Here is a 26,952-nt window from a genome sequence, read left to right on the forward strand (position 1 = left end):
GATGGTTTTGAGCATGCTAAAGTGGAACTGCCAGGCAGACAACTTGTCCAGTTCTTCTCAGTTCAAATGCAGTTTCCTGTGGTGTACTCCTCAGTCAAAAACACAAGGAAACAGACACAAAAGTTTGGCTGGTTTTATTTTACAGGCCTAAAACAAACCTCTGTATTCATGAAAGCAATTTTAAAGGAAGGAATTTAGAAAAAAAAATGCACTCATCCTGCTTGCCGTGCCCAAAAAGTTAATTTGCAGTGAATGGAGCCCATTGTTGAAGCTTTTTTCCCCCTGGCCTCAGGTGAGCGGCGTGGTTTAACCCAAGGATCAGGCCCCATCCAGTGGGCAAGAGGCAGCCTGCTTATCATCAGCCCCCTGGCACTGAAGCACGTGCCCCCAGCAGCGTGCGTGGTGCTTGGCCCCTGCCAACAGCTACCAACATCTGCCATAGCACTGCGCACTCAGCTCCCCGGTCCCCCAGCCTCACAGAGAACTGCATGCCTTCATGTTTATTTATTTTTTCACATGGCGCATGCCTAGGGATTGCGCTTATGTAATCTTTCGCCAGGATCGCTCCACGTTTGATTAAATACTCATGTTTTCTGGTAGCCTGCCGCTTTCAGTAATAGAGCACTGATGGAAACCAGGTGGTTTTAAAAAGCCCATGTAATAGCAAACCGCTCCCGTGGTGGAGATCGAATCCCACTGAAGAGTGACTGTCTATCAGCCGCAGAGGTTTAACTAAACATTAAAAAGGTGCTTCATTTGCTGCCGGTCCCATGGCCAGGGGGCGTGCCTTGGGATACCGGGGCAGCTAAAAGAAGCATGGGTTCGAACAGGAAGTGACACGTGAAGCTCGGCTGTGGCACGAACCAGAGGATGGTTTCCAGGTGATGACCTCTGAAGTCAGGCGTGGGTGGGGCCTCGTTCTCTTCAGTCGGGCGACCCACACTTGATTTCAGGGGTTGCCGGGAAAAAAAGCACGACCCAAGACAAGAGAAAGGCCAACAAGCAACAATGTGTTTGCTTTTTTTTTTTGTAGGTGTACAACAAATTTTTTAAAGAGATTTATGGAAAGATTATTTTAAAATGACATTCACCAGTAGTTTAAAATATAAATATTAGCTGATAATACTGCCCTCTGGTGGTGTTCCAGTTTCGTGATTTTACATTTCACAAAAGCTCTCCCTTGATTTTCTAAGTCTTTAATCTTAAGTGAACCCCATGCCCTTGTGTGTGGGCTACATTTCAGAGCTGACCTGCTGGCAATAGTGAGCCCAACAGGGCATCTTGTGAATAGATGACGGAAACTCGGAGGCACCACGAATCAGTCTACAGGCCGCCGGAGTCAAAGCCATTAACCCCCAAGTGAAACCCAGACAGCCTTAACCTTATAAAACCTACTATAAAGCTGCAGCACGCTCATAAAAAATGAACAAGGAAATTACTCTGAGCTGTTTATAATTTTCTTGGTAGCAACATCTCACATAAAAATCACACAAAACTGAATAAAATCCCCCAACGGTGACAGAAATTTATTTGCAGTTATAAACAATTAAAAAGCAGAATGAAAACCTTCCACACGGATCTTCCAAGGCGTCATATTTTCGTTTTTGAAATTGAAAGTATGTGCAGAAATAAAGGTGTTTGTTTGTTTGTTATACAAACAGGTGATGGTGTATATAGGTATGCAGTGTACAGTGCGTAGGGCAGTTTGAGCTCAGAGGGTACAGTGGGTGTCAGGGCTGATGTGACCCAACTGGCAGGTGCTGATTCCCTAAGATCCAGTGGAATTTGGGGGCAGAGGTGGCCCCCGGCCGCTTTTACTCTCAGATCACACGAGCAGCCTGGTCTAGGATGATGAGTAGGCCCCTGGTCTCCTGCACGGACAACACTGACGTCCCCCAAGTAGGTCCCGTGTAGGGGATCATGTATTTTTGTAGCATAGTTTTTCATACATAAGTTATGTTTGACTTCCTTGCACATAAGTTGTTGTAAAACACATACTATCTGTTGTAATGCGTTTTCTCAGTATATAAATCAGAGTAACCTCTCTGTGTGCTATGACCTCCCGCGGTTTTTGGAGAAATACAGCAGTACTGTGTCTGAGTGATGAGCAGTACTTTTTCTGGTTTCAGATTAAGTGACATGTAAATCGATTGCTTTCTGACTGAGACTCAACATTCTGGACTTATTCCTACTTGCCCCAAAATCATTTTCATGATCCTAGTAGACAATCTCGAACTATGTTCATAGTCTACTACTTGTAGTTGTAGGCAGACTTATTGCTAGGCATGTTTTTAATGTGATTCACTTTTAAATTCCTCCTTTGTGTCAGTTAAGGGAGGCATTACTGAAGTATTAATTGCCTGGTGGAAATACAGTAAAAATCCAGACTTGGCAGCAGACTGAAGTCGTGTGTGAGCAAAGCCACAGAAAAGGCGTTTTGAAAACGAATAACCATGACAGCCCTTAAATGTGCTGGACTTGAATATGATGTTCATGGCCACCTTCCGCTGATCAGAAACATGCCCCCACTTTGGGGGTTAAACACGCAAAGGTCGGGTTCCTCCTCAAGCCTAGTTGGAGTTTATTTTGGAATTCCTTGGCCTCCACATGTGGTACATTCTGTTCTAAGCCGACACCACGAGCTGGTGGGCCGTGCATGAACCCCCGCGATGGGGCTCGTTTGCTTGATGGACCTGCCATACGTTCCAAGTCTTGCTGGGGAGGTTACTCCATGTGTGTATAGGGGACGATGTCCCAGTAAACCACTGCCAGCCCCGTTTAAGGACGGCATCACAAGCAGTGACAGATGCCCTGCCTGCCATTTTGACTTGTGCATTGACTCTCCATTGACTCTCCATTGACTCTCCAGCTCTACTTTACTTCTGAAAATATGGACATTGTGTTGGATGAATATTGCAAAAAAATACATATAACAATTCTCGGAGCCTGTAAATCAAAAGAAAAACTATATATATATATATATCACACAAATATCACAAATCAACGGTCATGGTATGCTGTTCCCTCCCCATCATATGGAGGTACTTGCAAAAAAGGAATGCAAGGCAGCTTTTGTCCATGCCCCCCCCTCCCCCCCCCCCCACCCTACTACGTAACCACCCCCCTCCTTTCTGGCTTTGATGGTCGAAACGTCATAACTCAAGTGAACAATCAAACACATTTTCATAACCGCACGTTCATTTCAGACCCTGAACATGGAATTTATGGTGTGATGATGGACAGGCGGCTGGTCCACTTCTGCTCCTGGTTTGATTACAGAACCCGGGGTAAAGACAGTTTTGCAGACGTGTGTATTTTTTCATGTTGAGTTTGCACAGAGCCCTTCTGAAGGGTCTCCCAATACGCTTCTGCTGATTTCTCCAACCAAAGCCAGAGGTGGTGAACTTGGTGCTTTGACAGAAGAATGCCCTTCCTGAGGCTAGAAATAACTTATGGGTTTCTTTGTATAGTGATCAGTGCTTTCCGCTTATTCTTCAGTGATTTGGTGCAGAATTGTCGTCAAGTTTCCCTCAGAATGTGACCAGATACTTTCATGAAAACGGCACATGCTAAGCACTGGTGATTTCTGGACAACTATCATGTTTCAGCAATAGTCTGTCTACTTTTCCATTAAACGTCTCTGCGTTGATTTATAATAGCCTGGATTAAGTTGGATTTAAAATATTGTCATTATTCTTAATATATATAGTGTCTGGTTTCAATAGCCCCTGAAGTAATTATTCATACAAAAAGTGTTAGTTTAGAATGGGACATTGGAGACATCAAGCCTAAATTTTACCTACTCTTGGAATGTTTATGTATCTGTAAGAACAGAAGTTCAGTCCAAACTCCTTCAGCAACAGAAAGCCAAGGTCCAGGGGGTCTCTTGTAATAATGATTGATTGGTCCAGATTAAACTGGGCTTCTGTCTGGATGCTGTTGAGTACCCCTGCATTACAGCATGTCCTTGTCAGTGTACTGTAGGTACTCATATTTCAGTATTCTATAATTTCTCTATAGTTCACATCTTTCATTCATCCATCCATCCATCCATTTTCTGTAACCAGTTGTCCTATTCAGGGTGACAGAGGGTCCGGAGCCTATCCCAGAGGCTATGGCCACGACATAGTTCACATTTGCTTGAACATTTTGCATGTGGATGATTTGGCCCCAAAATGGTGTCACCGATGCCTGCTTGCCGTGTCATTGGCCCTCTGGTGTGCAGCTGACCAGGTGACTGAGTGGTTGTTAAGCCCCCTCTCGCTCCCCCCAAACACAGATGTTAATGAATGCGAGGAGGCCCGCGGTGGCTGCGAGGCCCAGTGTTGCAACACCATCGGCAGCTTCTACTGCAAGTGCCCCGCCGGTCAGCGACTGAAGGGAGATGGCAGGACCTGCCAAGGTACGTCTCACAGCAGCCCGTTTGTTTGCCTCTATTACGCCCTGTTAGGATTAACGGTGGACAGAATTCCATCTGCCTGAAAAAGGAGCCGCATCTCCAGCCGCCATCTGACAGTGCCAGCTGGCCGCTGCCCCTCTGCCATGTGCGTTTGAATAAAGCTTCCATGCAGTGTGTTTTTTTGTGGGTTTTCAGCGCACCAAGATCCATCCTCCTGCTCTGTCAGCGCCTCCAAAATCGCAGGCCAGGCCTTGCAGCTCAGGCCAATAGCTTCTGGACCACAGAACAAAGTATCTAGGGCAGTGTTTCCCAACCCGGTCCTCGGGAGCCCCCAGACAGTCCACGTTTTTGCTCCCTCCCAGCTCCTGGTAGGGAGCAAAAATGTCAACTGTCTGGTAGGAAGCTGGGAGGGAGCAAAAATGTCAACTGTCTGGCAGGAAGCTGGGAGGGAGCAACAATGCGGACCATCTGGGGGGGTCCCTGTGGACTGGGTTGAGAAACACTGACCTAGGGGGTGGATCTTTTTTAAGACCCCCTTTCCCTGTGGTCACATTGGCTCCAATCATGAGTAAAGTGGCATTTGGTTTCCTTCATGTCCTCAAACGCAGGCATCAAGGCTGAAGGACTTTTGGTTATTTTATGATATTTACAGGCATGATTGGAGCAGAAACTCATCAAATGTAAATGAATAAAATTATAAAAAAGAGGTTGTGCATCAGTGTGTCCAAAATCAGAAGAAACCATTAATTTGATTTTGTTGAGTTTGTGTGTTTCTTTTTGTTCGTTCTGTAGATTTCAGGGTTTCTGGAAACCACATCCTGGAAAGTGATGACTGGAATATTTCTTCTTAGTTCCAGCGATTAATTCCAGAGAATAACTGGAACACTGTAGTATTAATATGGTGAACAAATCAGTAGTGCAGTAGTGAAGAGGTGCTTCAGCTGTGCAAGGTGTCGTTTGCGTATCTCCAGGAGATTGAATTTGCAAAGCTTCCAGAACATGCCTGCTTTCTTACACCTGTATTGACCTCATAAATGTTCTGAATGCTTTTTTTATATCTGCACACTGCACAGAGGGTTACTGATTTATATGACAGGCTGTTTATTTTGAGGTCATTCCACCACTCCTGGGGAGACAAAGAAAGATATTTACTAGATCCATACCTCATATATCCAAAAATGGGCAGAAAACATACATCTGAGACTCTCCTGGATAAACTGCATGTTTATCCTTGTTTTGCAACAATGGACTAATGAGTAGCTTCATCTTCTCAGTCAATGGTGGGTATTGAGAAAAAAGAGCAGAATCATCCTCTTTGAGGCTTCATTAGTGTGGCCATGGGGGCCTTCAGTCCCGCCGTGGCCCTCTGTCCAATTCTCCAGTGGTCACATGGCACCGGTCACCACAATCATTATCATTTGGGACTTAAGCTCAGTGGCTTAATGGTATCCGCTAGCCTGCTGACTTTTCTGTCTGGGTTTAACTAGTAAGCAGCCCTCTCATTAAAAGGCCTTGGCTGTAATCCACAGCAGTACAGACCATGTAATTGGAGGACCCAAAAGCCAGGTAGCCCGAGGGTGTTTTTAGAAAACCTGACAGTTAGTGGAAAAAAGAGCGTCATCTGAACGTCCAAAGTAAAAAGGACGTCTTTCAAGATTGGTGTCTTTGGGAAGTTATGAATAATTCACTCTGTTTTCTAATTGGGGTACACGAACATCAGTAGCTAATGTGTCTAGTGTGACATCACTTTTTCCAAAATCCCAAACCCCTTACGAATACCAAGGCTTGAAAGTGTTTTGATGTTACAAATACTCTGCATCCTTACGGGTTACTGGACCGAAAAGGTCACAATATAGGTGCAGTAATATAATCTCCACATAATCCATACATAATTCTGTGACATAGCTGAGGGGACATCTCATTTTGTTCTGCAGAGGAATCCGGCGAGAGTGACTGAGTGTAAAGTCTGTGGACCTCACACGGCCAAAGCAAAACTGAGTGAACCTTACGAGACCTTTTCACATAAAATGATTTTATCTGAACCTGAACTCTTTTATTCGTTTACATTTGATGAGTTTCTGCTCCAATCATGCCTGTAAATTTAATAAAATAACCAAAGAGAAAAGCAATGGGCACATTCTGAAGAATGTAGCTTTATGGCTTTCAGTTTGCATGTTGGTTAAGACCCACCATGCTCCATCTATGGGGAGGTGTATGTCTCTGCTGGTTAAGACCCACCATGCCTGACTGCTCCATCTGTGGGGCGGTGTATGTCTCTGCTGGTTAAGACCCACCATACCTGACTGCTCCATCTATGGGGCGGTGTATGTCTCTGCTGGTTAAGACCCACCATGCCTGACTGCTCCATCTGTGGGGCGGTGTATGTCTCTGCTGGTTAAGACCCACCATACCTGACTGCTCCATCTATGGGGCGGTGTATGTCTCTGCTGGTTAAGACCCACCATGCCTGACTGCTCCATCTATGGGGCGGTGTATGTCTCTGCTGGTTAAGACCCACCATGCCTGACTGCTCCATCTATGGGGAGGTGTATGTAGTGTATCTGCTGGTTAAGACCCACCATACCTGACTGCTCCATCTATGGGGAGGTGTATGTCTCTGCTGGTTAAGACCCACCATGCCTGACTGCTCCATCTATGGGGCGGTGTATGTAGTGTATCTGCTGGTTAAGACCCACCATACCTGACTGCTCCATCTATGGGGCGGTGTATGTCTCTGCTGGTTAAGACCCACCATACCTGACTGCTCCATCTATGGGGTGGTGTATGTCTCTGCTGGTTAAGACCCACCATACCTGACTGCTCCATCTATGGGGTGGTGTATGTCTCTGCTGGTTAAGACCCACCATGCCTGACTGCTCCATCTATGGGGTGGTGTATGTCTCTGCTGGTTAAGACCCACCATACCTGACTGCTCCATCTATGGGGAGGTGTATGTCTCTGCTGGTTAAGACCCACCATACCTGACTGCTCCATCTATGGGGCGGTGTATGTATCTGCTGGTTAAGACCTACCATGCCTGACTGCTCCATCTATGGGGTGGTGTATGTCTCTGCTGGTTAAGACCCACCATACCTGACTGCTCCATCTATGGGGAGGTGTATGTCTCTGCTGGTTAAGACCCACCATACCTGACTGCTCCATCTGTGGGGAGGTGTATGTCTCTGCTGGTTAAGACCCACCATGCCTGACTGCTCCATCTATAGGGCAGTGTATGTCTCTGCTGGTTAAGACCCGCCATGCCTGACTGCTCCATCTATGGGGAGGTGTATGTCTCTGCTGGTTAAGACCCACCATACCCTTGATACATTGGGCCAACAGAGAGAGTTCAATGTTGGCCCCCTTGTGCAAGGCCCTTAAACCCTATTTTTCCAGGGGATTGGCTACATCACTTTGGATAAAAGTGTCTCTTAAAATAGATGTAAATGTCTATGTGCAGTGCTGCACTGCATATTCAGTGCCAATAAAATGCACTGTTAGAACTTTGTATTTTTGCTATGACATGTGACTTTACGTGTGCAGGAAACATTTTGTCCTTCTGCCGGTTTCAACTATCTGGGAGAGAATGGGAATTCGTACACTCTGCCATTCTGTCTGTATTGCTCATGTTCAGAGATATTTATATGTCCTGGTGCTGAACTTACTTGAAATGCAGAGGTTTAGAAAGCTGTAAGTCATTAAGGATTAAGAAGACTGAGAATGGTTTACATTACTTCCTGGCTTGCAATCTGGTGTTTTCTTTCAGTTCCTTTTACTATACTGGTGCATGGAGAGTGGATGTTCAAAAAGGCACAGGAATGAGATAACTAGTTTTTCTGAGTATAGATGACCTGTCTTAGGGGTCTAGCTACTTATCACAATTGTACATTACAAACCATGTCTGTAGAAGACATTGATGAAAATGATAGCTTCTTGTGTGTTTGTCTTCAATTGTACTCTCATCAGCAGTTTGTCAAAGGAATTTGGGTAAAGTAGTCCATCAGTGGGTTAGAGGCACAGCTTCATAAATCAGGCTCATAAAGTAGGCCTCAGAAAGCGCAGAACCTGAAAGAGTTTTATTGTTTGTGGTGTACTGCAATTTCAGACCCGCTGGAACTAAGGCTCACTAGTAAATGCAGGAAACATTTCATCTTCATCTTACTGAGGAATCCCCAGGGCTGACATAGCCACAGAAAGCTGAAGTAAGAGAGGATTCTGGGAAACATCCAAGAACAATGATCCATAAAGGTTTACTGAGATTAAGGTCGCTTTTGCCCAGTCAATTAATTCCATTTTATGGAAAGCACAGGAGAGATTTTGATTGAGTTATGGCGACTATGAATCTATCGTTCCACAATCGTCAATCAGCATTTAGATACGATCATAAGCTGGGCACGTTACTGTGTGGGGGACATCTAACTTCAAACTGACTGTTTGGATTATTTTTTATCTGTTTTCTGTTAACCATTCCAAATTCCCATATAAAACATTGATACTGGAAAACTCCGGGTCAGTGTACGAGTCACAGAGAACAGCATGGGAAAGTATGTGACTCATCGGTCGAGGCCATGGACTCACAGCCCACTGATCTGTCAGCTTAGATCCTCAGAAGGTCTCTGCTGTAGGACCATCAGCTTCTGCAACATGGTATCTAGCTGTTAAAATGCATGCAGTTAAAAAGTAATTTTGGATAAAATCAGTTTCTTTGCTTTGCGTTATCCAATGAAATGTGCACAGTTCATGTGGCCCATTCAGAACTAAATGCTGAAGGGATAATCTTGCATCGGAATATATTTTTTTGTACGCCCCGCCTGCAGCTGAATATGTTGTTTTGTGCCGTATTCAGTGGAAGTCAGCAAGACGTATGATTACAGCTGGAACTTACGTATGAAAATCCGATGTAGTACGTAAATTCTGTGTGGGATTGCTTACTGACAGTATGTGGTTCATTCATGGGAATCACATGGCAGCGATTAGCAGAGCTATTTTGACAGTTCTTCTCTTTTACAAGGGGTGGCAACACGACTCAACGGAAAGCCGCACGCATCCAGCGTGTGGTTCTGATTCCTGCCCTGGCTCTGAGGTGCGGTGTTTCCATGCGCTGCTGCATTTGCAGGGGCTTCATATAGGTTCCCTGTTTCCTCCCACAGTCCAAAAACATGTGGATTTTTGTGTCATAATTGCCTGTAGTGTGTGACTGGCATCCTGTCCAGGGTGTGCCTTGTGTGACCCTGTAATTTACACTGCATATAACCTTAGTGGAAGCATAGCAAAACGCTAAAGTTTATTGACCAGGAACACTCTTAATGTGTAAAACATTATTTATTTTTACTTGATAAATATGTCCAGATTTTACAATGATAAGGGATTTCACGTGTGAGAACGGCTTGATATGAGTGTGAACGTGACAAGCAAGCAATTTTTTTCAGTCAACACAATTACAAAATTTTGTATTTAGCACTAAAAACATAATACTTAATGGGTTCCGTTATTGTTCATTAGCAAACGGTTTTACTTAGATGACACTTTGAAGGAAACTGACTAGTGTTTTTCAAAATGTGACTGAAGTGTCAAACACCATAACTTGGAAGTACAACATTTTAGCATTAGCGGATTATAGTAGCATTTTATGTCAATGAAAAGATACTTGTCTTCTTTTAAACTTACTCAGCAGATGCTTTTACCTGAACCGACATACAATTGAGAAAGTGGGGACAGTCAGTCTGTGGGGCAATTAGGGTTAAGTGCCTTGCTCAAGAGACTTACGGTGACGTTATTCTGCATCACAGGATTTGAACCAATAACCTTCCCATCAAGGCCTCAGAGTCACACACTGGCCCTTGTCTTTTGATTGTCCCCCTCAACTATGGGTGGGACATAGACTGAGGTTGAGTTCTCTCTGCCTTGACAGTATAGCTGGTCGAGGAGCATTACTGAGGCCCTTCATGAAGACCTATCACATATTTTACGGGCAGCTGGGAGAAACTGTATATCTGCAGATCCCAAGATTTACAAAGAGCCCCAATGGATAGAGAAGAGGGTTTGAGATACGATTTTTAATGCGATATCGATATATATGCAATTAACACAAAAACAAAACTTCAAGTACTTACAAAAAATAAAGAAAAACAATTTCGGGGGGGGAGGGGGGTTCTCAATTTAAAATCACTCGGAAGTGTAACAGCGCAAAGGTGACTAATATCACAATATTGTTCAGTTCTGTAGCGACAGTCTTCACCCTCACCCAAGTTCGTTTGGCTCTGCAGTTGTCTGCCCTTCACTCTTCATGAAGACCTATCACATATTTTACGGGCAGCTGGGAGAAACTGTATATCTGCAGATCCACACATGTGGATGTCTCATTCACTGAAATTAGAGAGCTAGCAGGTAAGAGTCCTTGCTCTGCTCTGAAGTTAGGTGCTTTTTGCACAAGTTCGCTGATTTACATCTATAAAGCACCTAATTAAAATTGTAAGGTGCTTTGATAGAAGTGGTAAATACAGCTAATTGGGGGCCATAAATACTTTGAGCGGCGTGTGCAGTCTAGCTACACTGGTGTAAATTTCATCCTAAGTAGTGTCCAAGTAGACTGTACACATGCAGGCCAGGTTTTGGGTCCAGTGGATGCATTGTGCATCCAAAGTGTAGGTGCAAGGAATTGAAAGCGTGTTACTAGAAATGACAAAGGGAAAAAAAATCTTTTCCTTTTGAAGTAAAGTTGCTCCAGTTTGCTAAACATCAGCAATGCTAGAGGATTACTATCCCTTCGAACAACTGACCCCAATCAACAATTATATGATATACTAGGTGGAATATCACTGCTGTACGCATGCGCCAACCGTGAACGTCTGCATACACAAACAATGCAACAAAATGTAGTTTGTATGCAAAAGTCTGCGTACGTGAATGCGCAGGGACTGAAACAGCAGGTGAACGTATGAATTAGGCTTGCGTTGGAGACCTCCCCCAGGTTTACTCATGTGAACCTGGTGTTAATCTCATGTTTTTTATTGTGGCTTAATTCTAGGCAAGTTGCAGCTAATAAACTCCGTGGATTTCTGGAACTCCAAGCTGAATGGTAACAGAGGGTCCTGATTCAAATTGTCTTATTTCTACGTGTTGAAAATGTGCTCTGTAATAACAAGCGCAGTGTCACTGAGGCAGCGCTCTCAGTTTCATCGGGATGATTTGCATGCCAGGGCTGTTACTTGTTACCGCACTGTCTGCTGTAATTTTGGCAAAGCTTGTCGAGCCAAAGCAGACCCAGAAAGGCAACTTCTGTGGACGGCGGGCTTTTGGTGTTATAACGGCAGCAGTTGGGGCACTTGTCATGCCGCTGCCGGTGGCCGCCGATCTCCTGCCAGGCTTCGCTGTTTGTCCCATCCCGTTATGTGGCTATGTAATCTATTGTTTACATTCATACTAGGGCTGTCAATAGATTAAAATATTTAATTGCGATTAATCGCACAACTGTCCATAGTTAATCACAAATTAATCGCAAATTAAATCATGAATTTATTCAACATGTAATATTTACCATTAAGGGATTTTTTCAGGTGTTAATTTTCTTATCAATATTAAAGTCGGCAAGACATGATTGCTTTATACAAATGTATGCATTTATTATTGGAAATCAATTACCAAAAATAAACAACAGCAAAGATTGTCCAAAGGTCATCAGAAACCCTTCATCACTTAAGAAAAATTCAAGCCCAACAACAGATCGGCACATTGAGCTACTAAATATTACATATTACTTAGTCATATAACTAAGTATAGATCAGAGGTCGGCAACCTTTTTAAAGCAAAAAGCCATTTTATCCTAAATGTCTGACCCAAGATTTACAAAGAGCCCCAATGGATAGAGAAGAGGGTTTGAGATACGATTTTTAATGCGATATCGATATATATGCAATTAACACAAAAACAAAACTTCAAGTACTTACAAAAAATAAAGAAAAACAATTTCGGGGGGGAGGGGGGTTCTCAGTTTAAAATCACTCGGAAGCGTAACAGCGCAAAGGTGACTAATATCACAATATTGTTCAGTTCTGTAGCGACAGTCTTCACCCTCGTTTGGCTCTGCAGTTGTCTGCCCTTCACTCTCCACTTCACTACTTGTAACTGTGCCAGCCGAGCAGCGCAAAATGTCCTCACCACTCCGAACTCAGCTGGCTATAATATGTAAATCGGAGAAAATATTATAATTTTACAAAGATCTGGTTAGGCGTACGTGGTTTACTATGATAAGTATATGAAAGAATTAGGAATCCCAATAAATTTAATAAGCCTACATCCAATCTCGGACACTGAAGAGGACTCCGGAAAGCATACCATTTGACCGAAGGCATAATCTCAGACTCGTAGAGAATGACTTTGAGAAAGATGTAAATTATGCAGTTAAGACGTCACAGAAGCGCGCGACAGACCGCCTTATGCACATATAGCTAACGAAATACCTAAATGAAAAATAATAATATTAACCCATAAATAAATTATTTATGTTTACGAAAGCATTATCATAATATGTTAAGACATGAAAATGCGAATGCGTCTATCGTTTTGAGAAGGACCGCAGCCTGCATGGTATTTAAGACTAGACGTATTTCGGTGGTAACGCATTTCACATCAACAGTAACTGCAAATATCTTTGGTCTTGACCCATCTGACAGTTTTGAAGCTGAACCTGCCATTCAAAATACCTTTTACGTTGTTCATTATTTTTCCCGAGCTGCCATCCGACTCAACGCGCGTTAATGGCATCAAAAAAACGAGTCACGTTATAATTCCCGTTGACGCGCTATTACTGCGTTAGCTTTGACAGCCCTAATTCATACACAACACATTGCGTGAGTAAACCCCTGGGTCCAGCTCCCGGTTCTGCACGGTCCAGTGTTTTGTACTTTATGTATTGTGAAAACCCTCCCACTTATCAATAGTGCTGATGTTGTACTGTGGTCCTTAGCAAAGGTGGATAGTTCAGTCCAAGATTTTGTATCAACCAACCAGTTGAGTACTCTGTAAGTGTGACACTTGATACTGAGTACGTTGGTTGAAACATAATCTTGGTCTGGATTTTTACTCTCAGGACCTGACTCTGCTATTTTATGCCACTATAAACCTGTATATAACCTCCTGAGACCCAAGGAAAAAAAGTGTCCTTCAATTTTAGGTTTTTTGTCTTTGGAGGAAATAAGACATCTTACAATTTAGATTTTTTCAAATGTATTTTTATTTCTAATTTCACAGCATGTAATCTTCAGTGTACAACAGGAAAAAATATGTTTCCTTACATCAGTGAAAAGATAGATGCAAAAACAAAATGTCCACTACAATGGACATAAATGAATGGGTGGGGTCTCAGGAGGTTACGGATGGTATGACAAAGCTTATTTGGCTTGACTTGACATGCCTTGTCTTTGGAGGTTCTCCAAAAGCAACAACACGCAGCAGTGCCATAGGGTTCCTGCTGGGATTTCAAAGCACAAGTAACACTGAGCAGTTTGACAGGTGACTTTTATTTTGATATGGCCTCTTGGGCTGTGGAAGAACTGTGCAGGACTGTGGTTTTAATAGGTTCTCACATCTTCATTTCTATGTGTATGTCGTACCTGTTTTAGGACTGATTTTTTTCATGTTGACTGCTAGAAATATGACTGTAATAATGAGTTGCACAACAGTGAGGTCCACTGTCTGCAGAGGAAAAGCCAGACAGTGCGTTCCTGCTCTGCTCCTCTGTGTCTGTGTGAGTGACTGAAGCAAGCAGGGCAAATGACAGAGTAACTCCTGATATCCCCCTCACTCCCCCAAGCATAACCAGCCCAAAGTTCCCATCCACAGCTGCTGTGGGGGGGGGGGGGGGGGCTGTAAAATCTGTCCCCTTTCGCTCACAGCAGTCACTACCAAAGTATGCTTTCATTCCCAGACTCATCAGAATTTTGGATTTATTGCGAAGTTTAATTCTCCCCCTGAAATACTGGGTTTGTTAACATCAGGCACAGCACTCGCAATTTATGTCTGTTATGTAAAAATAAAAAAGAAAATGTTTTTTTCCTTTTTTTCTGTATGATCTGATCTGGCCGGCTGTCAACATGTAGCTGATTCAGGATCTGACCAGGGTGCGAGGAACGTGCCCATTCCGTGGCAGCTTCTGTGCAGTATTGCCCCACGGAGGCAGCCTAAAGTCCCCACTTGAACCAGTGCCGCCGCTGCCCTGCTCAGCCTTACCTGGGGGTGGAGGTTTGGGGGGAGGAGGGTGGGACTGAGCTCTGGTGGACGGGAGTGAGGAAAGCGGAACGTGCTGGAGGAGGTCTCTGGGATCGGCGAAGAGAGACACAAAAACAGCCTCACATGTCTGCGAGATCTGAGGGAGAGTTAGGGAGCGCGTGAGAGAGGAAGAGAAAAAAAACGACAGTGCTCTCTGATAGCTTCTTCTCACATCCAGATGATTCTCTGAAGCCAAATCAAACTCCAGCAGACAGAAACAGCTGTATCTGAATACCCCTTTTTTTCGACAATGCATGACAGCTTAACGAATGTTGTTATTTTTAAGCATATGTCGTATATGATTTAGCATCTGTCTTTGATTCATGCTGACCTCCAGGACGTAGGGCAATGCCGCTGCTCTGCTGGTTTGTGCTTCTGCTGTATCTCGGGGGTCGCTGTGACCCCAGTGAGGGTGCTGGCTACACGCAGCCCTGGTACCATCGCAGAAACTGCTTCCCCTGCTTTCATGGACATGTGGGATACAATCGCGGGCACCTGAATCCAGGTGAGTGCTTGAGTAGAATTAACCCATGATGCCTATATGTCGCATTTTTTTTTGGCAAAAAATACTTTCCAAGAATGTGTATAAATATTGAATGAGTATTTAATATTCTGCATCACCTATGCAGAATGACAGCAAATGTATCCTTTTTAGAGCATCAGAGATATACATACCTTAACTGATTAACTGGGATGATTAATTTTCTGTCCCATTTAAAGTTATATATATTATTATATATTATTATAAACTCATTAAATTCTGTTTCTGCAAATGTTTATGCATAGGAGAGGAATACATATAGTGAAGTATCTGTGGGCGTATCCCATCCTGGGCAAAGCGTCGCTTTACTCTAGCAGCTGCATTTGATGCTAATGGATGTGCTTGATCATAATGGCTGGTTTAATGACCCCCACGGGGAACAAGCCAGGCTACATCTCTCAGCTTGTGCCTGTTCTGGCAGTGACTGTTCCTGTCCCTGTGTGGGGCATGTGTGCAGCTCTCCAATGTTTTAAAAACAAACTGAAAGCGCAAGAACTATTTTTATTTGTTATAAACAGCCATCTGTTTCTCAGCTTGGTGGTTTGGAGTCTGGGATTGTTAATTATAGTAAAATGGGTGGTAATGGGAGATCCCCGCAAGGACAGGAACACAAACAGATACACGTGTGTTTATGTGTGCGTGTTGAAGAGGAGGGTATTGTCTCCATGGCAGTAGAAACATTGTTTCCCGATGATGTTGATACTTCTGTTTGTTGGTTCCCCCGGGTTCTGATCGCTCCTGGTCCAGATGCACCCTCAGAAGGTCAGCAGACCCTCGGGCAGGATTCCTGTACGCCGTAGCCTCATGACGAAGGTTGCAGACAGACGGAACCCATTCAGGGCTTCCTGGCCATTAAGCCGCAGTTCTGCGCAGTTTAGGAAGCCTCGGAGCTGGAGTATGATCACGCTATCCTCTGAGGGGTGTGCTAATCGCCTCTTTTTCTGTCCTTTGCTGTTGGAATCCTTTTGTGGTGTCAGATCATGAGAAAGTTGTTACATCAGTCTCCTGAAGCCAAGGAACCTGGGAAAGTGTGTTTTAAAAAACTTGAGATGCATGATTTGTTGTCCAGCCTCTGCAGCACTCAGATTTCCGTGAGAATTTCTTGAGGTCAGTCAGATCTGTACGAGCTGCACATTCCGATGAACTATTTGCCATTTCTCTGTATTGTGCTTTTTCTTAGAAGATGACTTTGCCCAGTGGCTCGCATGTCTTACAGACAGTGAGTTTACACTTCATTCACTAATGCAGGTGTACAGTTTTACTGGAAGTTTAAGCAGGGATTTGTGGGTTAATTACCTGAAAAATGGCAACATTTGAGTCATTCGCACCATGGTAGCATTGTGGTCACATGTGACCTTGTCAGCCTCATGGTTGCTACTTCAAGTCCCAGCAGAGGTCCTGCATTTGCAGTATTAAGTAACTCATATCACCTGAAAAGTTTCAATGAAATATCCATCCATCTTCAAACAGCATATCCTGGACAGGGTCACAGAGGGCCTGGAGCCCATCCATGGCAGCAGATAAGGCCGACATACACCCTGGATGGGATGTTACTCCATCATGAGCACATTCCCCAATGCACTATGGGATAATCAGAGACACCATTTCAACTAATTATATGTGTTTCATCTGTGGTAGGAAACTCACAAAGCTCAGGTAGAGCATGCAATCCCTATACCTATACACACAGACCAGAGGTGGGATTTGAACCCACAACCTCAGAGGTGTTAGGGAACAGGGACGTTCTCTGTTGCCCTTTATGAAATATCATCCTGTGAAAAACTGATGAGTATTGGGGAGTTTGGGACAGGTGCGGAATGGCCATCGGGAAGTTTGGGAATTTTCCCAGTGAGTCAGTCTTGTTTCATGGGCTGGTCAGACTTCTGCAGTGTCAGCATTATGTATCATATATGATTGTGAGCGGTAAAATATACCAAGGGGGACCACAGGGTGCTTTTTGTTGTGAGTCCGCCTCTGTTTTGGGGTAAAAGCATCAACAGAGTAACAGTGGCTGGGCCTTGTGTGTTTCTTAACAGCGTCTGCTGTTTTGTTACGCTGTGACTGCACGCTGACGCCACCGTGTGGCAAGAAACACACTAACAGCCCCTCTGTCCGACTGAGGACAATCGGCCATCCTCATTTTGCCTGGGATTTTCCTGTTTTTAGAAGCACTTCTGTTAGACTGACTTCAAGGTGATGGGCCAGGATGCTGCCTTTCAGAGAGAGGTAGAAAAAGAGAGGTAGAGCTAAAAAGAGAGAGAGCGAGATGGGGAGAGAAGGAGAGAAAGATTGATAGAGAGCACTTTCTGGCATCCTTCATAGGTTTTTGCACACCAGTTACCTTTGACCATGCCTTAGCAATGCAGGCAGTCTTCCTCATTCTCGCTTCATGGTGAAAAATGGAAACTTCTATAATTGCTTGCAGTGGGGTGTTCAGTGCCTGATTGATGGCCTTCAGAGAACTCAGCAACGCAAGCAGAAACCTTAAGCGTGTTGTAAAATACTGCAGCGTGACTGACGTGGGTGGTCAAGTGTGTCCAGCTATTTCCTGCGCTCTCACCTCCCTCAGCTCATTTTCTACCTGCCTTTCTGGATTCAGTGCTGTAAACTCAGAGAGCACACTAGTAGAATTCAAAGTCAGATCTGAACATACTGATTAGAGTATTTGATTCTATCTCAGCCTTTGAAACAGGGACATGGAAGCCCAGACCAGGGAAAAAGCCAGCGTTGTTCTGTTGGGTTCCCAGAAGCCTTTTCAGAATACCAGGATAATTTTTTGAGTCCAGTAACAGGTGGGGTCTCTGTTGTTATTGCAACATCACCTTGTAGGCTGTGAAGGGGTCCATTACTGATCTAAGAGCTTTATGAGAATCTACACTATATGGAATAAAGTATTGGGAGACCTGACCATTACACCCACAGGAACTTTTACGACATCCCATTCTAAATCCATAGGCATCCATAGGGAGTTGATACCCCCTTTGCACCCATAACAGCTGCCACTCTTGTGGGAAGGCTTTCCACAAGATTTTGGAGTGTGTCTGTGGGAATCTTTGCCTCTTCATCCAGAAGAGCATTTGTGAGGTCAGACACTGGTGCTGGACGTGAAGGTCTGGCTTGCAATCTCCGTTGTAGTTCATCCTAAAAGTGTTCGATGGGGTTGAGGTCATGGCTCTGTGTGGGCCAGTCAAGTACATCCACATGAAACTCACCCAACCGTGTCTTTATGGACCTTGCTTTGTACACAGGGGAACAGTCATGCTGGAACAGAAAAAGGTCTTTGCTGAATTGCTCCCACAAAGTTGTAAGCTTCGCGTTGTCTAAAATGTCTTGGTATTGAGAAACCTGACCTCAACCCCATCAAACATTTTTGGGATGAAGTACAGTAGAACAGAGCAAACTCTTTGACAGAATTATCACATGCCTAACAAGGCAGGGTGGAAACAACAAATTAAGCAGTTGTCATAATTTGCGTTATGAAGTAGAACTGAAATTGATGTATGCACAGTCTAAGTACTGACTCACATTGCATGTACATGACTTGGACAGAGATGCGGCTCTGATAGGACTAAGACTGGCTGTGGGAAATCCCCAGTCTGGACATGGGGATAAGAGAACATGCACGTTCTATGCCGCTTGATGGAACGAGCACGCTGCATGTAGGGCAGGAACTTTCTGGAACACAGCTGCGACGTCTGGCTGTGCAGTACCTCTGGGGGCATTGGTCTGATGTATAGGATCCCAAGTGCCTTCTGTGTACATTATTACCCTCCACGGGAGCCATAAGTCAACCCAAACTGCTTCCGTTGGGAGCGCCAATGCGTTGGCGAGTGCGTGTTTTTACAATCCTCATTATTTTTTATTTTTAGAGGTTTGCAAACTCTTTTATCTACAGCCACCTTGTGTATAATTTCACACTTCATGCGTTACACTTAATATATTTGCTAGTAATGTGTGGGTTCTGAAAATGGACAGCGATTAAGTCTCAAGAGCGAGAGGTGGGGAGCTGGGGGGAGGAGCAGGCCCTAATCGCAGAACCCACCTCAGGTGAACTTCAGGAGGAGATCAAAGACACGTGGGTTAGATTAAAGGAGCACTCAGTGGTGGAGACGCAGCATATTCTCAGTTATGGACGGGATCCCGCAATAGGCTTTATGTATACTGCCTGCTGGGGAGGTGGTGGTGGGGGGGATTACTCTACTTTTTGATGTGTGATTGTCGTCCTGCAGCTGCACTGCAGAGTCTCTGTGCTCCTGGCAGCAGTTCGCCTCCCTTCACACAAACTCCCAAAGATCCCCGCTGACTGAGACCTCCTTTGCCTGCTCACAGCCCAGGAACACATGGGGCTGAAACAGATGACAAATAAACTTAAATAAACAGAACATGGCCTATTGTCCCTTGGAGCGTCATGGACAACAAATGCCTGATATCTCAGTTTTTGTTTCTTGTCCAAATCCACATTTTTGGGCAAGTCATAGTCCAGGTCTGGTCACAGTTGCCTAACATTGCTCTGAGCATGTTTGCACATCCCGACTGACGCTGATTCGGAGGAGGGATTTTACGCTGTCCAGACATCTCTTGTTTTCTATCAACCGTCGAGTTAGAGGGTGCTCACAGTGGTGCTCAGTGCACCTAAACGTGCTCCAGAGATCGGACTACCGCTCTGATTTCTGTGCGTCCCGTGAAATGCGCCGAAAACCATCGATGCTCACACATGTAAGCAATTTGGGTTTAATAATTTATAGTTACCACCTTTAGCGATAATTTTGCTCCAATTACCCAGCCGAGAAAGTTCTGCATGTGTGAATTCTGCTCACTGCACAAGTGGTTTCCACATTTTTGGACAGTATTATCTTATAGCTTGTATAGTAGCTGTAAAGGGTGCTTTGACACATTGGGCTTTGTTCCAAAGCACCATATGTTGTTGTAAAACTATACCTTCAGCTTCACTGTCTACATCAATTAGCGTTCCTAAGTCAGTGGCAGGAAACTCATTAAAAATGTGCTCTCAAAAGTTTCAGTGAGATACTGAAGAGCTGATTACAGTTGCAGAAGATGTCTTGCACGGTCTTGCAGCCTGACACAGGTTTTACGTTATGGCGTATTTACAATTGCAGAGTGCGCGATTTGCTGAGCTCAGTAAAAATCATCTGAACAGAAGCGTGGAGGGATGCTGTATCCCATGAATTACTGGAATGCTCAGGTCCCAGAGGAACTCTGCACAGAAACATTAACTGTCTTCTTTTATTCTTCTTGGAAGTAGGAACATTTACTTTGGCTTTAAGAATCAGTCAAATATTGAAAAGAAAAGGATTGTTAATGCAATCTATATGACGATGCCTAATGAATCCAGTTAAACCTGTGTTTTGCTCCAGCCCAGAATAAATTATGTATCTTCTGATACTTGAATCTGTATCCCTGCATGATACCATGTTTAAGGAATAGTTCTTCTCCAGTGGAAATGAGGAAAAGCTATTTCGAAAGGACCTCTTACTGTACATGCTTTCAGCATAATTCTGTACCATATAGCATGCTGGTTAGTTATGCTCATGAAAGCTTAACTGATCTTAACAGGGACTGCCCTTGTGTTGTGTCTCACATGTAAATCAATGAAAGGCAAGTACAAAACCTTCTGACTCCCAAAGCCTGGCATTCACTTCTCTTGCTATGCTGCATTAGTTCTTGCATTTTTGTCTGATGCTTTTATCCAAAGCAACTTACAGTAGAGGGAAGGGTTATAATTTACATGCACACACTAGGATTTGAACTCACAACTTTTGCATTGTTAACTTAATGTGTCACTCTTACATAAGAACATAAAAGAGTCACAAAGGAGAGGAGGCCATTCGGCCCATCAAGCTTGTTTGGGGAGAACTCAACTAATAGCTCAGAGTTGTTAAAATCTTATCTAGCTCTGATTTAGCTTCCACTACACTAACAGGGAGACTATTCCATACTCTAACTACACGCTGTGTAAAGAAGTGCTTTATGAAATCCATTTTAAAATGTTCTCCCGCTAATTTCCACCTATGGCCATGAGTTCTATTATTTAAACTAATATTGAAGTAGCCATTTGGTTGAACAGCATCCAGACCTGTTAGAATCTTATATACCTGGATCATGTCCCCCCTTAGTCTCCTTTGCTCGAGGCTAAACAGATTCAGCTCAGCTAACCTCTCCTCATAAGACAGATGTTGAGCCAAACCTGAAGTGCCACATTAACGGAACCCTCTAAGGCCCCTGAGTGCTTCTTTTACAAAAGGAGTTAGTCCTCCTCTCCCTTCTTCTTTGTCCCCAAACAGCAGAGCGCCATCGGAGTTGAGTGGTCCCTTAGTGATGCTCAAAGAAAATATCGTCCATATCCAGATGCAAGGCCTTTGTTGGGGAACGGGGGCCAGTTTGATTAATGGCTTCTCCAAAATTCCTCTGATGAAATTCAGATGCTGCATTTTTTGGCACTGAGTGTGAATGAATTACCTCAGCAACAGTCTGTCAGACCTTGATCCAGAATACACCAGTCCGGGCCAAACCGTTCTAAGAAGAAGTCCGGAACCATAGCTGTCCTTTTTCATTCAGTTTTGGTGTTCCATTGCTGTTTTCCACCCTGGTTTCCATTTCTGGATGATACGCTGGAGCAGTTTGGAACTGACATGTTCCTGAAGGGTAGTAGAGTCCCTTCTTTAACCCATTTGCCACCTGCTGTCCCAGATGAGACATTACTGAGGGAAACTGATTTATTTCACTATTGCTAACTGAGTCTGGAGCATAAAGTGTTGTCCACTTGTCTGTTTACTTTTGAAAAACTCACATATAACCTTCTGCCTCTTGTTTTGTTTTTTTGTTTTTTTCAAAATTGTGGAAGCTTGCTCATGTTGAAATTTACCTAATGCTGGCAATATATACAATCTAATAAGAGCAAGACTGTTAGATATCATGCGGCAACACTCACTGAGTAATCAATATCATTTGTATCACCTAAAATCACATTTTTATTTAGAAAAATGGCTATAATTCAGGCTACTATTAATAAAGTCTTATCGGTTTGCATTTAATTATTTGCAGACTATTTTTCCGTGTTTGTTCATCACTGCATTCTTAATCTCAGACGTTACCTGAGCTTGGGGTTGAGCGGCTGCCCTGGATCCATGATCCATGAGGTGGGAAGGAAGATTCCTAAAGATGTAATTTTATAAGTAAATGCAGAGGCTGTTGTGAGGCCTGAAAACAGTAACGGCAGTGGATCTAATCAGCCTCCAACACATTTGTGAGTTTTCACATTTTTTTTTACAAAATTCACAAAATTAATTAGGTGCACATTTGATCTTGTTACATTACTGCTTGGTGTTGATTGATTCAAGCTACTTTATTCCAAACCGTAGTGAGACCTCCCACCTTAATTTGAACTGTACTCTTGGACTCACTCAAGCTTTCAGATACAAAGTGCATAAAAGCAGCATCGTAAATGGCCACTATGGACAGACCCACAGGACACAGGGTTTCCACTTGAGGGCACTGACCACGGACTAACGGCTGCAGTTCATCAAACTCAAAAGAAACGCCTGGACAAACATACCTCGAATTTTTTAAAATCCAGTCTGAAGCGGTGATGAAAAATTGATTTATGTAGACTTTGAAGATGAAGCCAACATGTACTTTAAATGACCGTTTGCATTGACGTAGTTGGACAAAACCTTGACAATCCTTCAGGAACTGAATGTGGGCCAAATTCATGACTTGTTGTCCGTAATGTTGTCGGGTTTTTTTTTTTCCTTGTAAGACATTTTTTTTTTTTTGCACAGGAAGCTATTTCCATTGCTGTAATTGTTCTGGATCCTTCTGATCCTTTTTTCCAAGTGATCTGTGCAAGTTGGGCTTATATAGAGTTTGTGTCCTTCTGGTGTACAAGAATACAGGGGCAGCCGGCCCTGTTTCCACTGGAGCGGACGCAAAGGGAATATTTACAAGGAGAGCTTTTTGCCGAGTGTGTGTCTTTACCATGGTGTTGAATTCCAAACCTCTGTTTTGGGGTAAAGACCCCATTTCTGCTGATCATGAGGTAGGCTGGTGTGTTCACTGTGGCTGTGCAACAGAATGGGCTGCTTCGCTAACAGCACTAAGTGCCATTTTTGGTGTGTTTCGTGTTTAGTGTGGCTAGCCCCCCCCCCCCCCCCCAGTCCTCCTTGACTTGTCATTCCTAACCTCCTTTTCCCCAATCATCCAGATTATATTCTGGCCAACATTAGCTAATGTCCACTTCTGCAGATGGCCCCGTCCGATGGATCAGTGAGCTGATCTGTTTTCCATGTTTTTTTCGTGCTTGAGTTTAGCCCCCCCACCCCCCATGACATGCTGGATGATTTTAATGCTGCATTGTTTCCTGTGCTCTCGTTGCAGGTCCTGCAGGCCACGCTGTTGTTCACAGACGGCAGCTTTCCTAGGCTGCACCTTGTGCTTGTTTGCGCTGCACCTCCCATTTCAGTGATAATGAGGATCCGCTGATGGAAAATCTGCTCTCTCTTCTCCTCTTTCTCTGTTCTCTGCAGACGTCGACGAGTGTCAGGTGCACAACGGTGGCTGCCAGCACAGATGCGTGAACACGGATGGTTCATACTACTGCGAGTGTCACCCGGGAACCCGCCTGCACACAGACGCACGCACCTGTATTGGTGAGAACCACCAGGGGGCGCACCTGTGGCCTGGGCTGTCTGGACTCTCCTCAGAACAGTAGTCTGGAGGACTATGTCTCTTATGTTGGATCCATTGCTCCTCCCTCTTGGTCCAGAACTATATTATGGTAAAACAGACCCCCCCCCCATCATACCTCCAACACAGTCAAGAGAATGTCCCTATTGAAGCTTTTCCAAATCCTTCAACTTGAGCCTTGGAAAGTAACGCTTTATAAACACCTATGTTTCTCAAGAGTCACTTTGGTTGCCACGGAATGAAAGTCTTACTGGCTGCCCTTTGCTAATAAGCAGCCACCCTTATTAGTTTTATTCCGGGCTTTTGCTAAGGTTGGAACATGTACTTGGATTTGGAGGGCGGCAGTTTTTATAAAACATCAATAGTGAACGTGAGAAGGCCCAGCCTTCCACATATGTCATACAAACAGTCCACATTTGGAGTGTGTGCGTGTCAGTTGTGCTGTAATCCTCTACGGTAGATTCAGCTGTGAAGGGGGGGTGGTGGATTTTTGACTTGTAACTCAGCAATCTGGGGGTGGCCCAGCCAATCCCGGACTCTTAGCTGTAGACATGCTGTCTGGGGGTCCATAATACTTACCGTTCACAAGCCAGTGTGTTTCTTTTTAGAGGTTGTTGGAAATTCTATGTTAATGAATTTGGATTCTTAATTAATATCTGTGTACGGTATTTGTGAAAACGGGCGCAGGCCACCCCCCCCACCCTCATAGTATTCAGTTTGTGCCATATACACATATTTGTGTGCTGAAGTGTTTATTATAAGGAGAGTAGCATTGCTTCCTGCCCGTCTGCATCCCCTAACGATCGACTTCGTGTGGTTTACAGCGGAATCCTGTTTGGGTCGATACCGTACATTGGTGCTAGAAATCGTATGCGATTTGGCTGAAGAAGACATCTGTATTAGAACAGATGGTACTGGGCCTGTGGCTTATGTATCATATACTGTTTGGTCATAGCCCAGCTGAAGGCCTGGAGGAGGTTAACAATGGTCACATTCAGTGGGTCCTGCTGCATCCTGTTCCATCCCTGGGATCATTTGCTAACCTGAGATCATGCTAAATCAGTTTTAATGCAAAGCCCTGTCATGGCACCAGTTGGGACGGCAAAAACTCAAACGTGAATGTTGCTTTCTCATATTACAGGAGTGTGTTTTTCACTCAACCCAGAAGTGTTTACCACTTAGAGAAACATTTCCCATGTAAATTGAAGGTTTTGAGGAACTGGGATCCTTCATAAACATTTCTGAACAAGCCAGGTGTTTTTTTTTTCTCCTTAATGACAATGCTTGTTTAATTTTTTGATTTGCCTTTTTGACTTTGGCTTTCAGGCCCAGCTGTAAGTTTTAATATTAATGCTAATTCCTGACTTTTGAATTCATTCGCTCCATTTTACTTTCGGTGATTTGCAGTGAAGTGGCGCTTCAGCCACGTCAGCTTCACTGTGATTGTGATGAACCTAAGGCCTCTGTAAAATGTTCTAGCGCCAGTGTGTAACCACAAGCTCTCCACCACCCATGGAAAGAGTTGAGACCCAATGAGGGATCTCTGCTTGCTCAGGTGGGGGGGGGGGGAGGGTATTTGTCTGGGTCTTCTCTTTAACTTGGGTAGGATGCTTTATTACACCAATTCAAGTGTAAATTATAGAGAATGAGCCCCATCCAGAGACTTAAATGGTATTCAGATAACTGAGTATTTGTCAGACGCATTCATCATTGTTTTGCAGAATGTTTTGCAGAACTGGTGGTCTTGCAGTTCTTTCTAGGTTCTTGCGCAACTCTTTCCTGATTTGAGTCCATTCCGGTCTTTAGTCAGCAGCATTTCACAGTCCTCATGCATTAGTGTAAAACTATCCTCAGAATATCAAAGTGGAACAATAGGCAGGGTAACAAGCAGGTATGTGTAAGAATTGGGCGATGCTTTTAGGAAGAGCCTAATGAAAGGGGGCGGAATGGGAGGGGGCATTCCCATTACCTGCCCATTGCTGAGGAAACCACCGGCTCTCTGATCTGTTTAGCACAAGATTCCCACAGCAAGGGGAGGTGGTGGAAAAGCGGTGGGCTGCTGAGTGACTGGGAGTCGCTGGCATTCCCCGACGAAGCCGAGCGGGATTATCATGAGATGGAGAGACATGAGATAGCTACACAGGGTGCCCTTGGACCTTAAACACTGCACAAGAAAAGGGTTCACCAGGGTGTTTTTACCATCTGTCGGTGTCTTGGTTTCAGGACTGGGACTGGATTAGTTCAGGGTATTGCCATAGTTTATCTGGGAGCAAATTGCAAGCTAATTCAAGTGGGCTTTTGAGGAACATAGACATACTGTAATGCTGACCTTTGAACATCTAAGAACTATTCTTCTGGACAGTTATAGAAAATCGGGCAGTGCTTCTCTTCCAAAGGGAATTCAACAAAAGGCAAAGGGTTGTTATTTTCTGTGGGTCTTCTACAAAGTTGGTTGTGTAGCTAGTCTAAGCCTTATTCCATTGATATCCATCACCGTAATTGTTCATGTAGGATGTGGTGGATTCAAGGATTCAAAGGTCTAATTTGTCTCATGCAAGGTACACAGTCCAAATGCAACCTGGGGTGAAATGCAAGGGTGGTCGACTCCCCATAAGAATGCTGAGAGCAAACAAAGTTACAGTATCAAAAATATGTAATAAATAAGGAATAGTAAAGTGTTGCTGGTAATAAGAGAAAGAAGGCCAGATATGTGTGAACTCAGCTCCAATAGCATGCTTGGTGCATTAGTAGGGAAGTTAGATTACTGCTGACAATTAGTGTTAAGCAGTCTAATGGCCTGAGGGTGGAAGCTTCTTCTGAGCCTCTGAGACAACAGACATGCTTTGCAGACCTCAGCCTGGTGAAGAGGTAGTTATTTGGGTGGGTCTTGTCCCTGCTGATTGGATGGAGCCCATCATGTTGCTACGGGTAACTGATCCCTCCTGTGTCATAATCACCCCACAAAGGAAAATGGGAAAATGAGCAACTGACCTTCCTGGTTTGACTGAAAGTCGTGGTCAGTAGTGAGGGGGTCATTCTACCCCTG

At 44.1% G+C, this 26,952-nt stretch overlaps 1 protein-coding gene across 5 annotated transcripts in view; it reads left to right on the forward strand.

Annotated features, from left to right (window-relative positions):
• megf6a (multiple EGF-like-domains 6a) overlaps nt 1-26,952 on the forward strand; it is an 84,805-nt gene that overhangs the window by 25,338 nt on the left and 32,515 nt on the right. For 4 of the 5 annotated variants that reach the window (XM_023841472.2, XM_072713465.1, XM_023841473.2 and 1 more), the window contains 2 exons: nt 4,280-4,402; nt 23,747-23,869. In XM_023841472.2, the coding sequence (XP_023697240.2) occupies nt 4,280-4,402; nt 23,747-23,869 (246 nt within the window). Of the gene's footprint in view, nt 1-4,279; nt 4,403-14,678; nt 15,168-23,746; nt 23,870-26,952 lie in introns of those variants that run through there. The other variant, XM_023841474.2, reaches the window with a different exon arrangement.

This window comes from Paramormyrops kingsleyae, chromosome 6 (genome assembly GCF_048594095.1).
Source record: "Paramormyrops kingsleyae isolate MSU_618 chromosome 6, PKINGS_0.4, whole genome shotgun sequence".
NCBI lineage: Eukaryota > Metazoa > Chordata > Actinopteri > Osteoglossiformes > Mormyridae > Paramormyrops > Paramormyrops kingsleyae.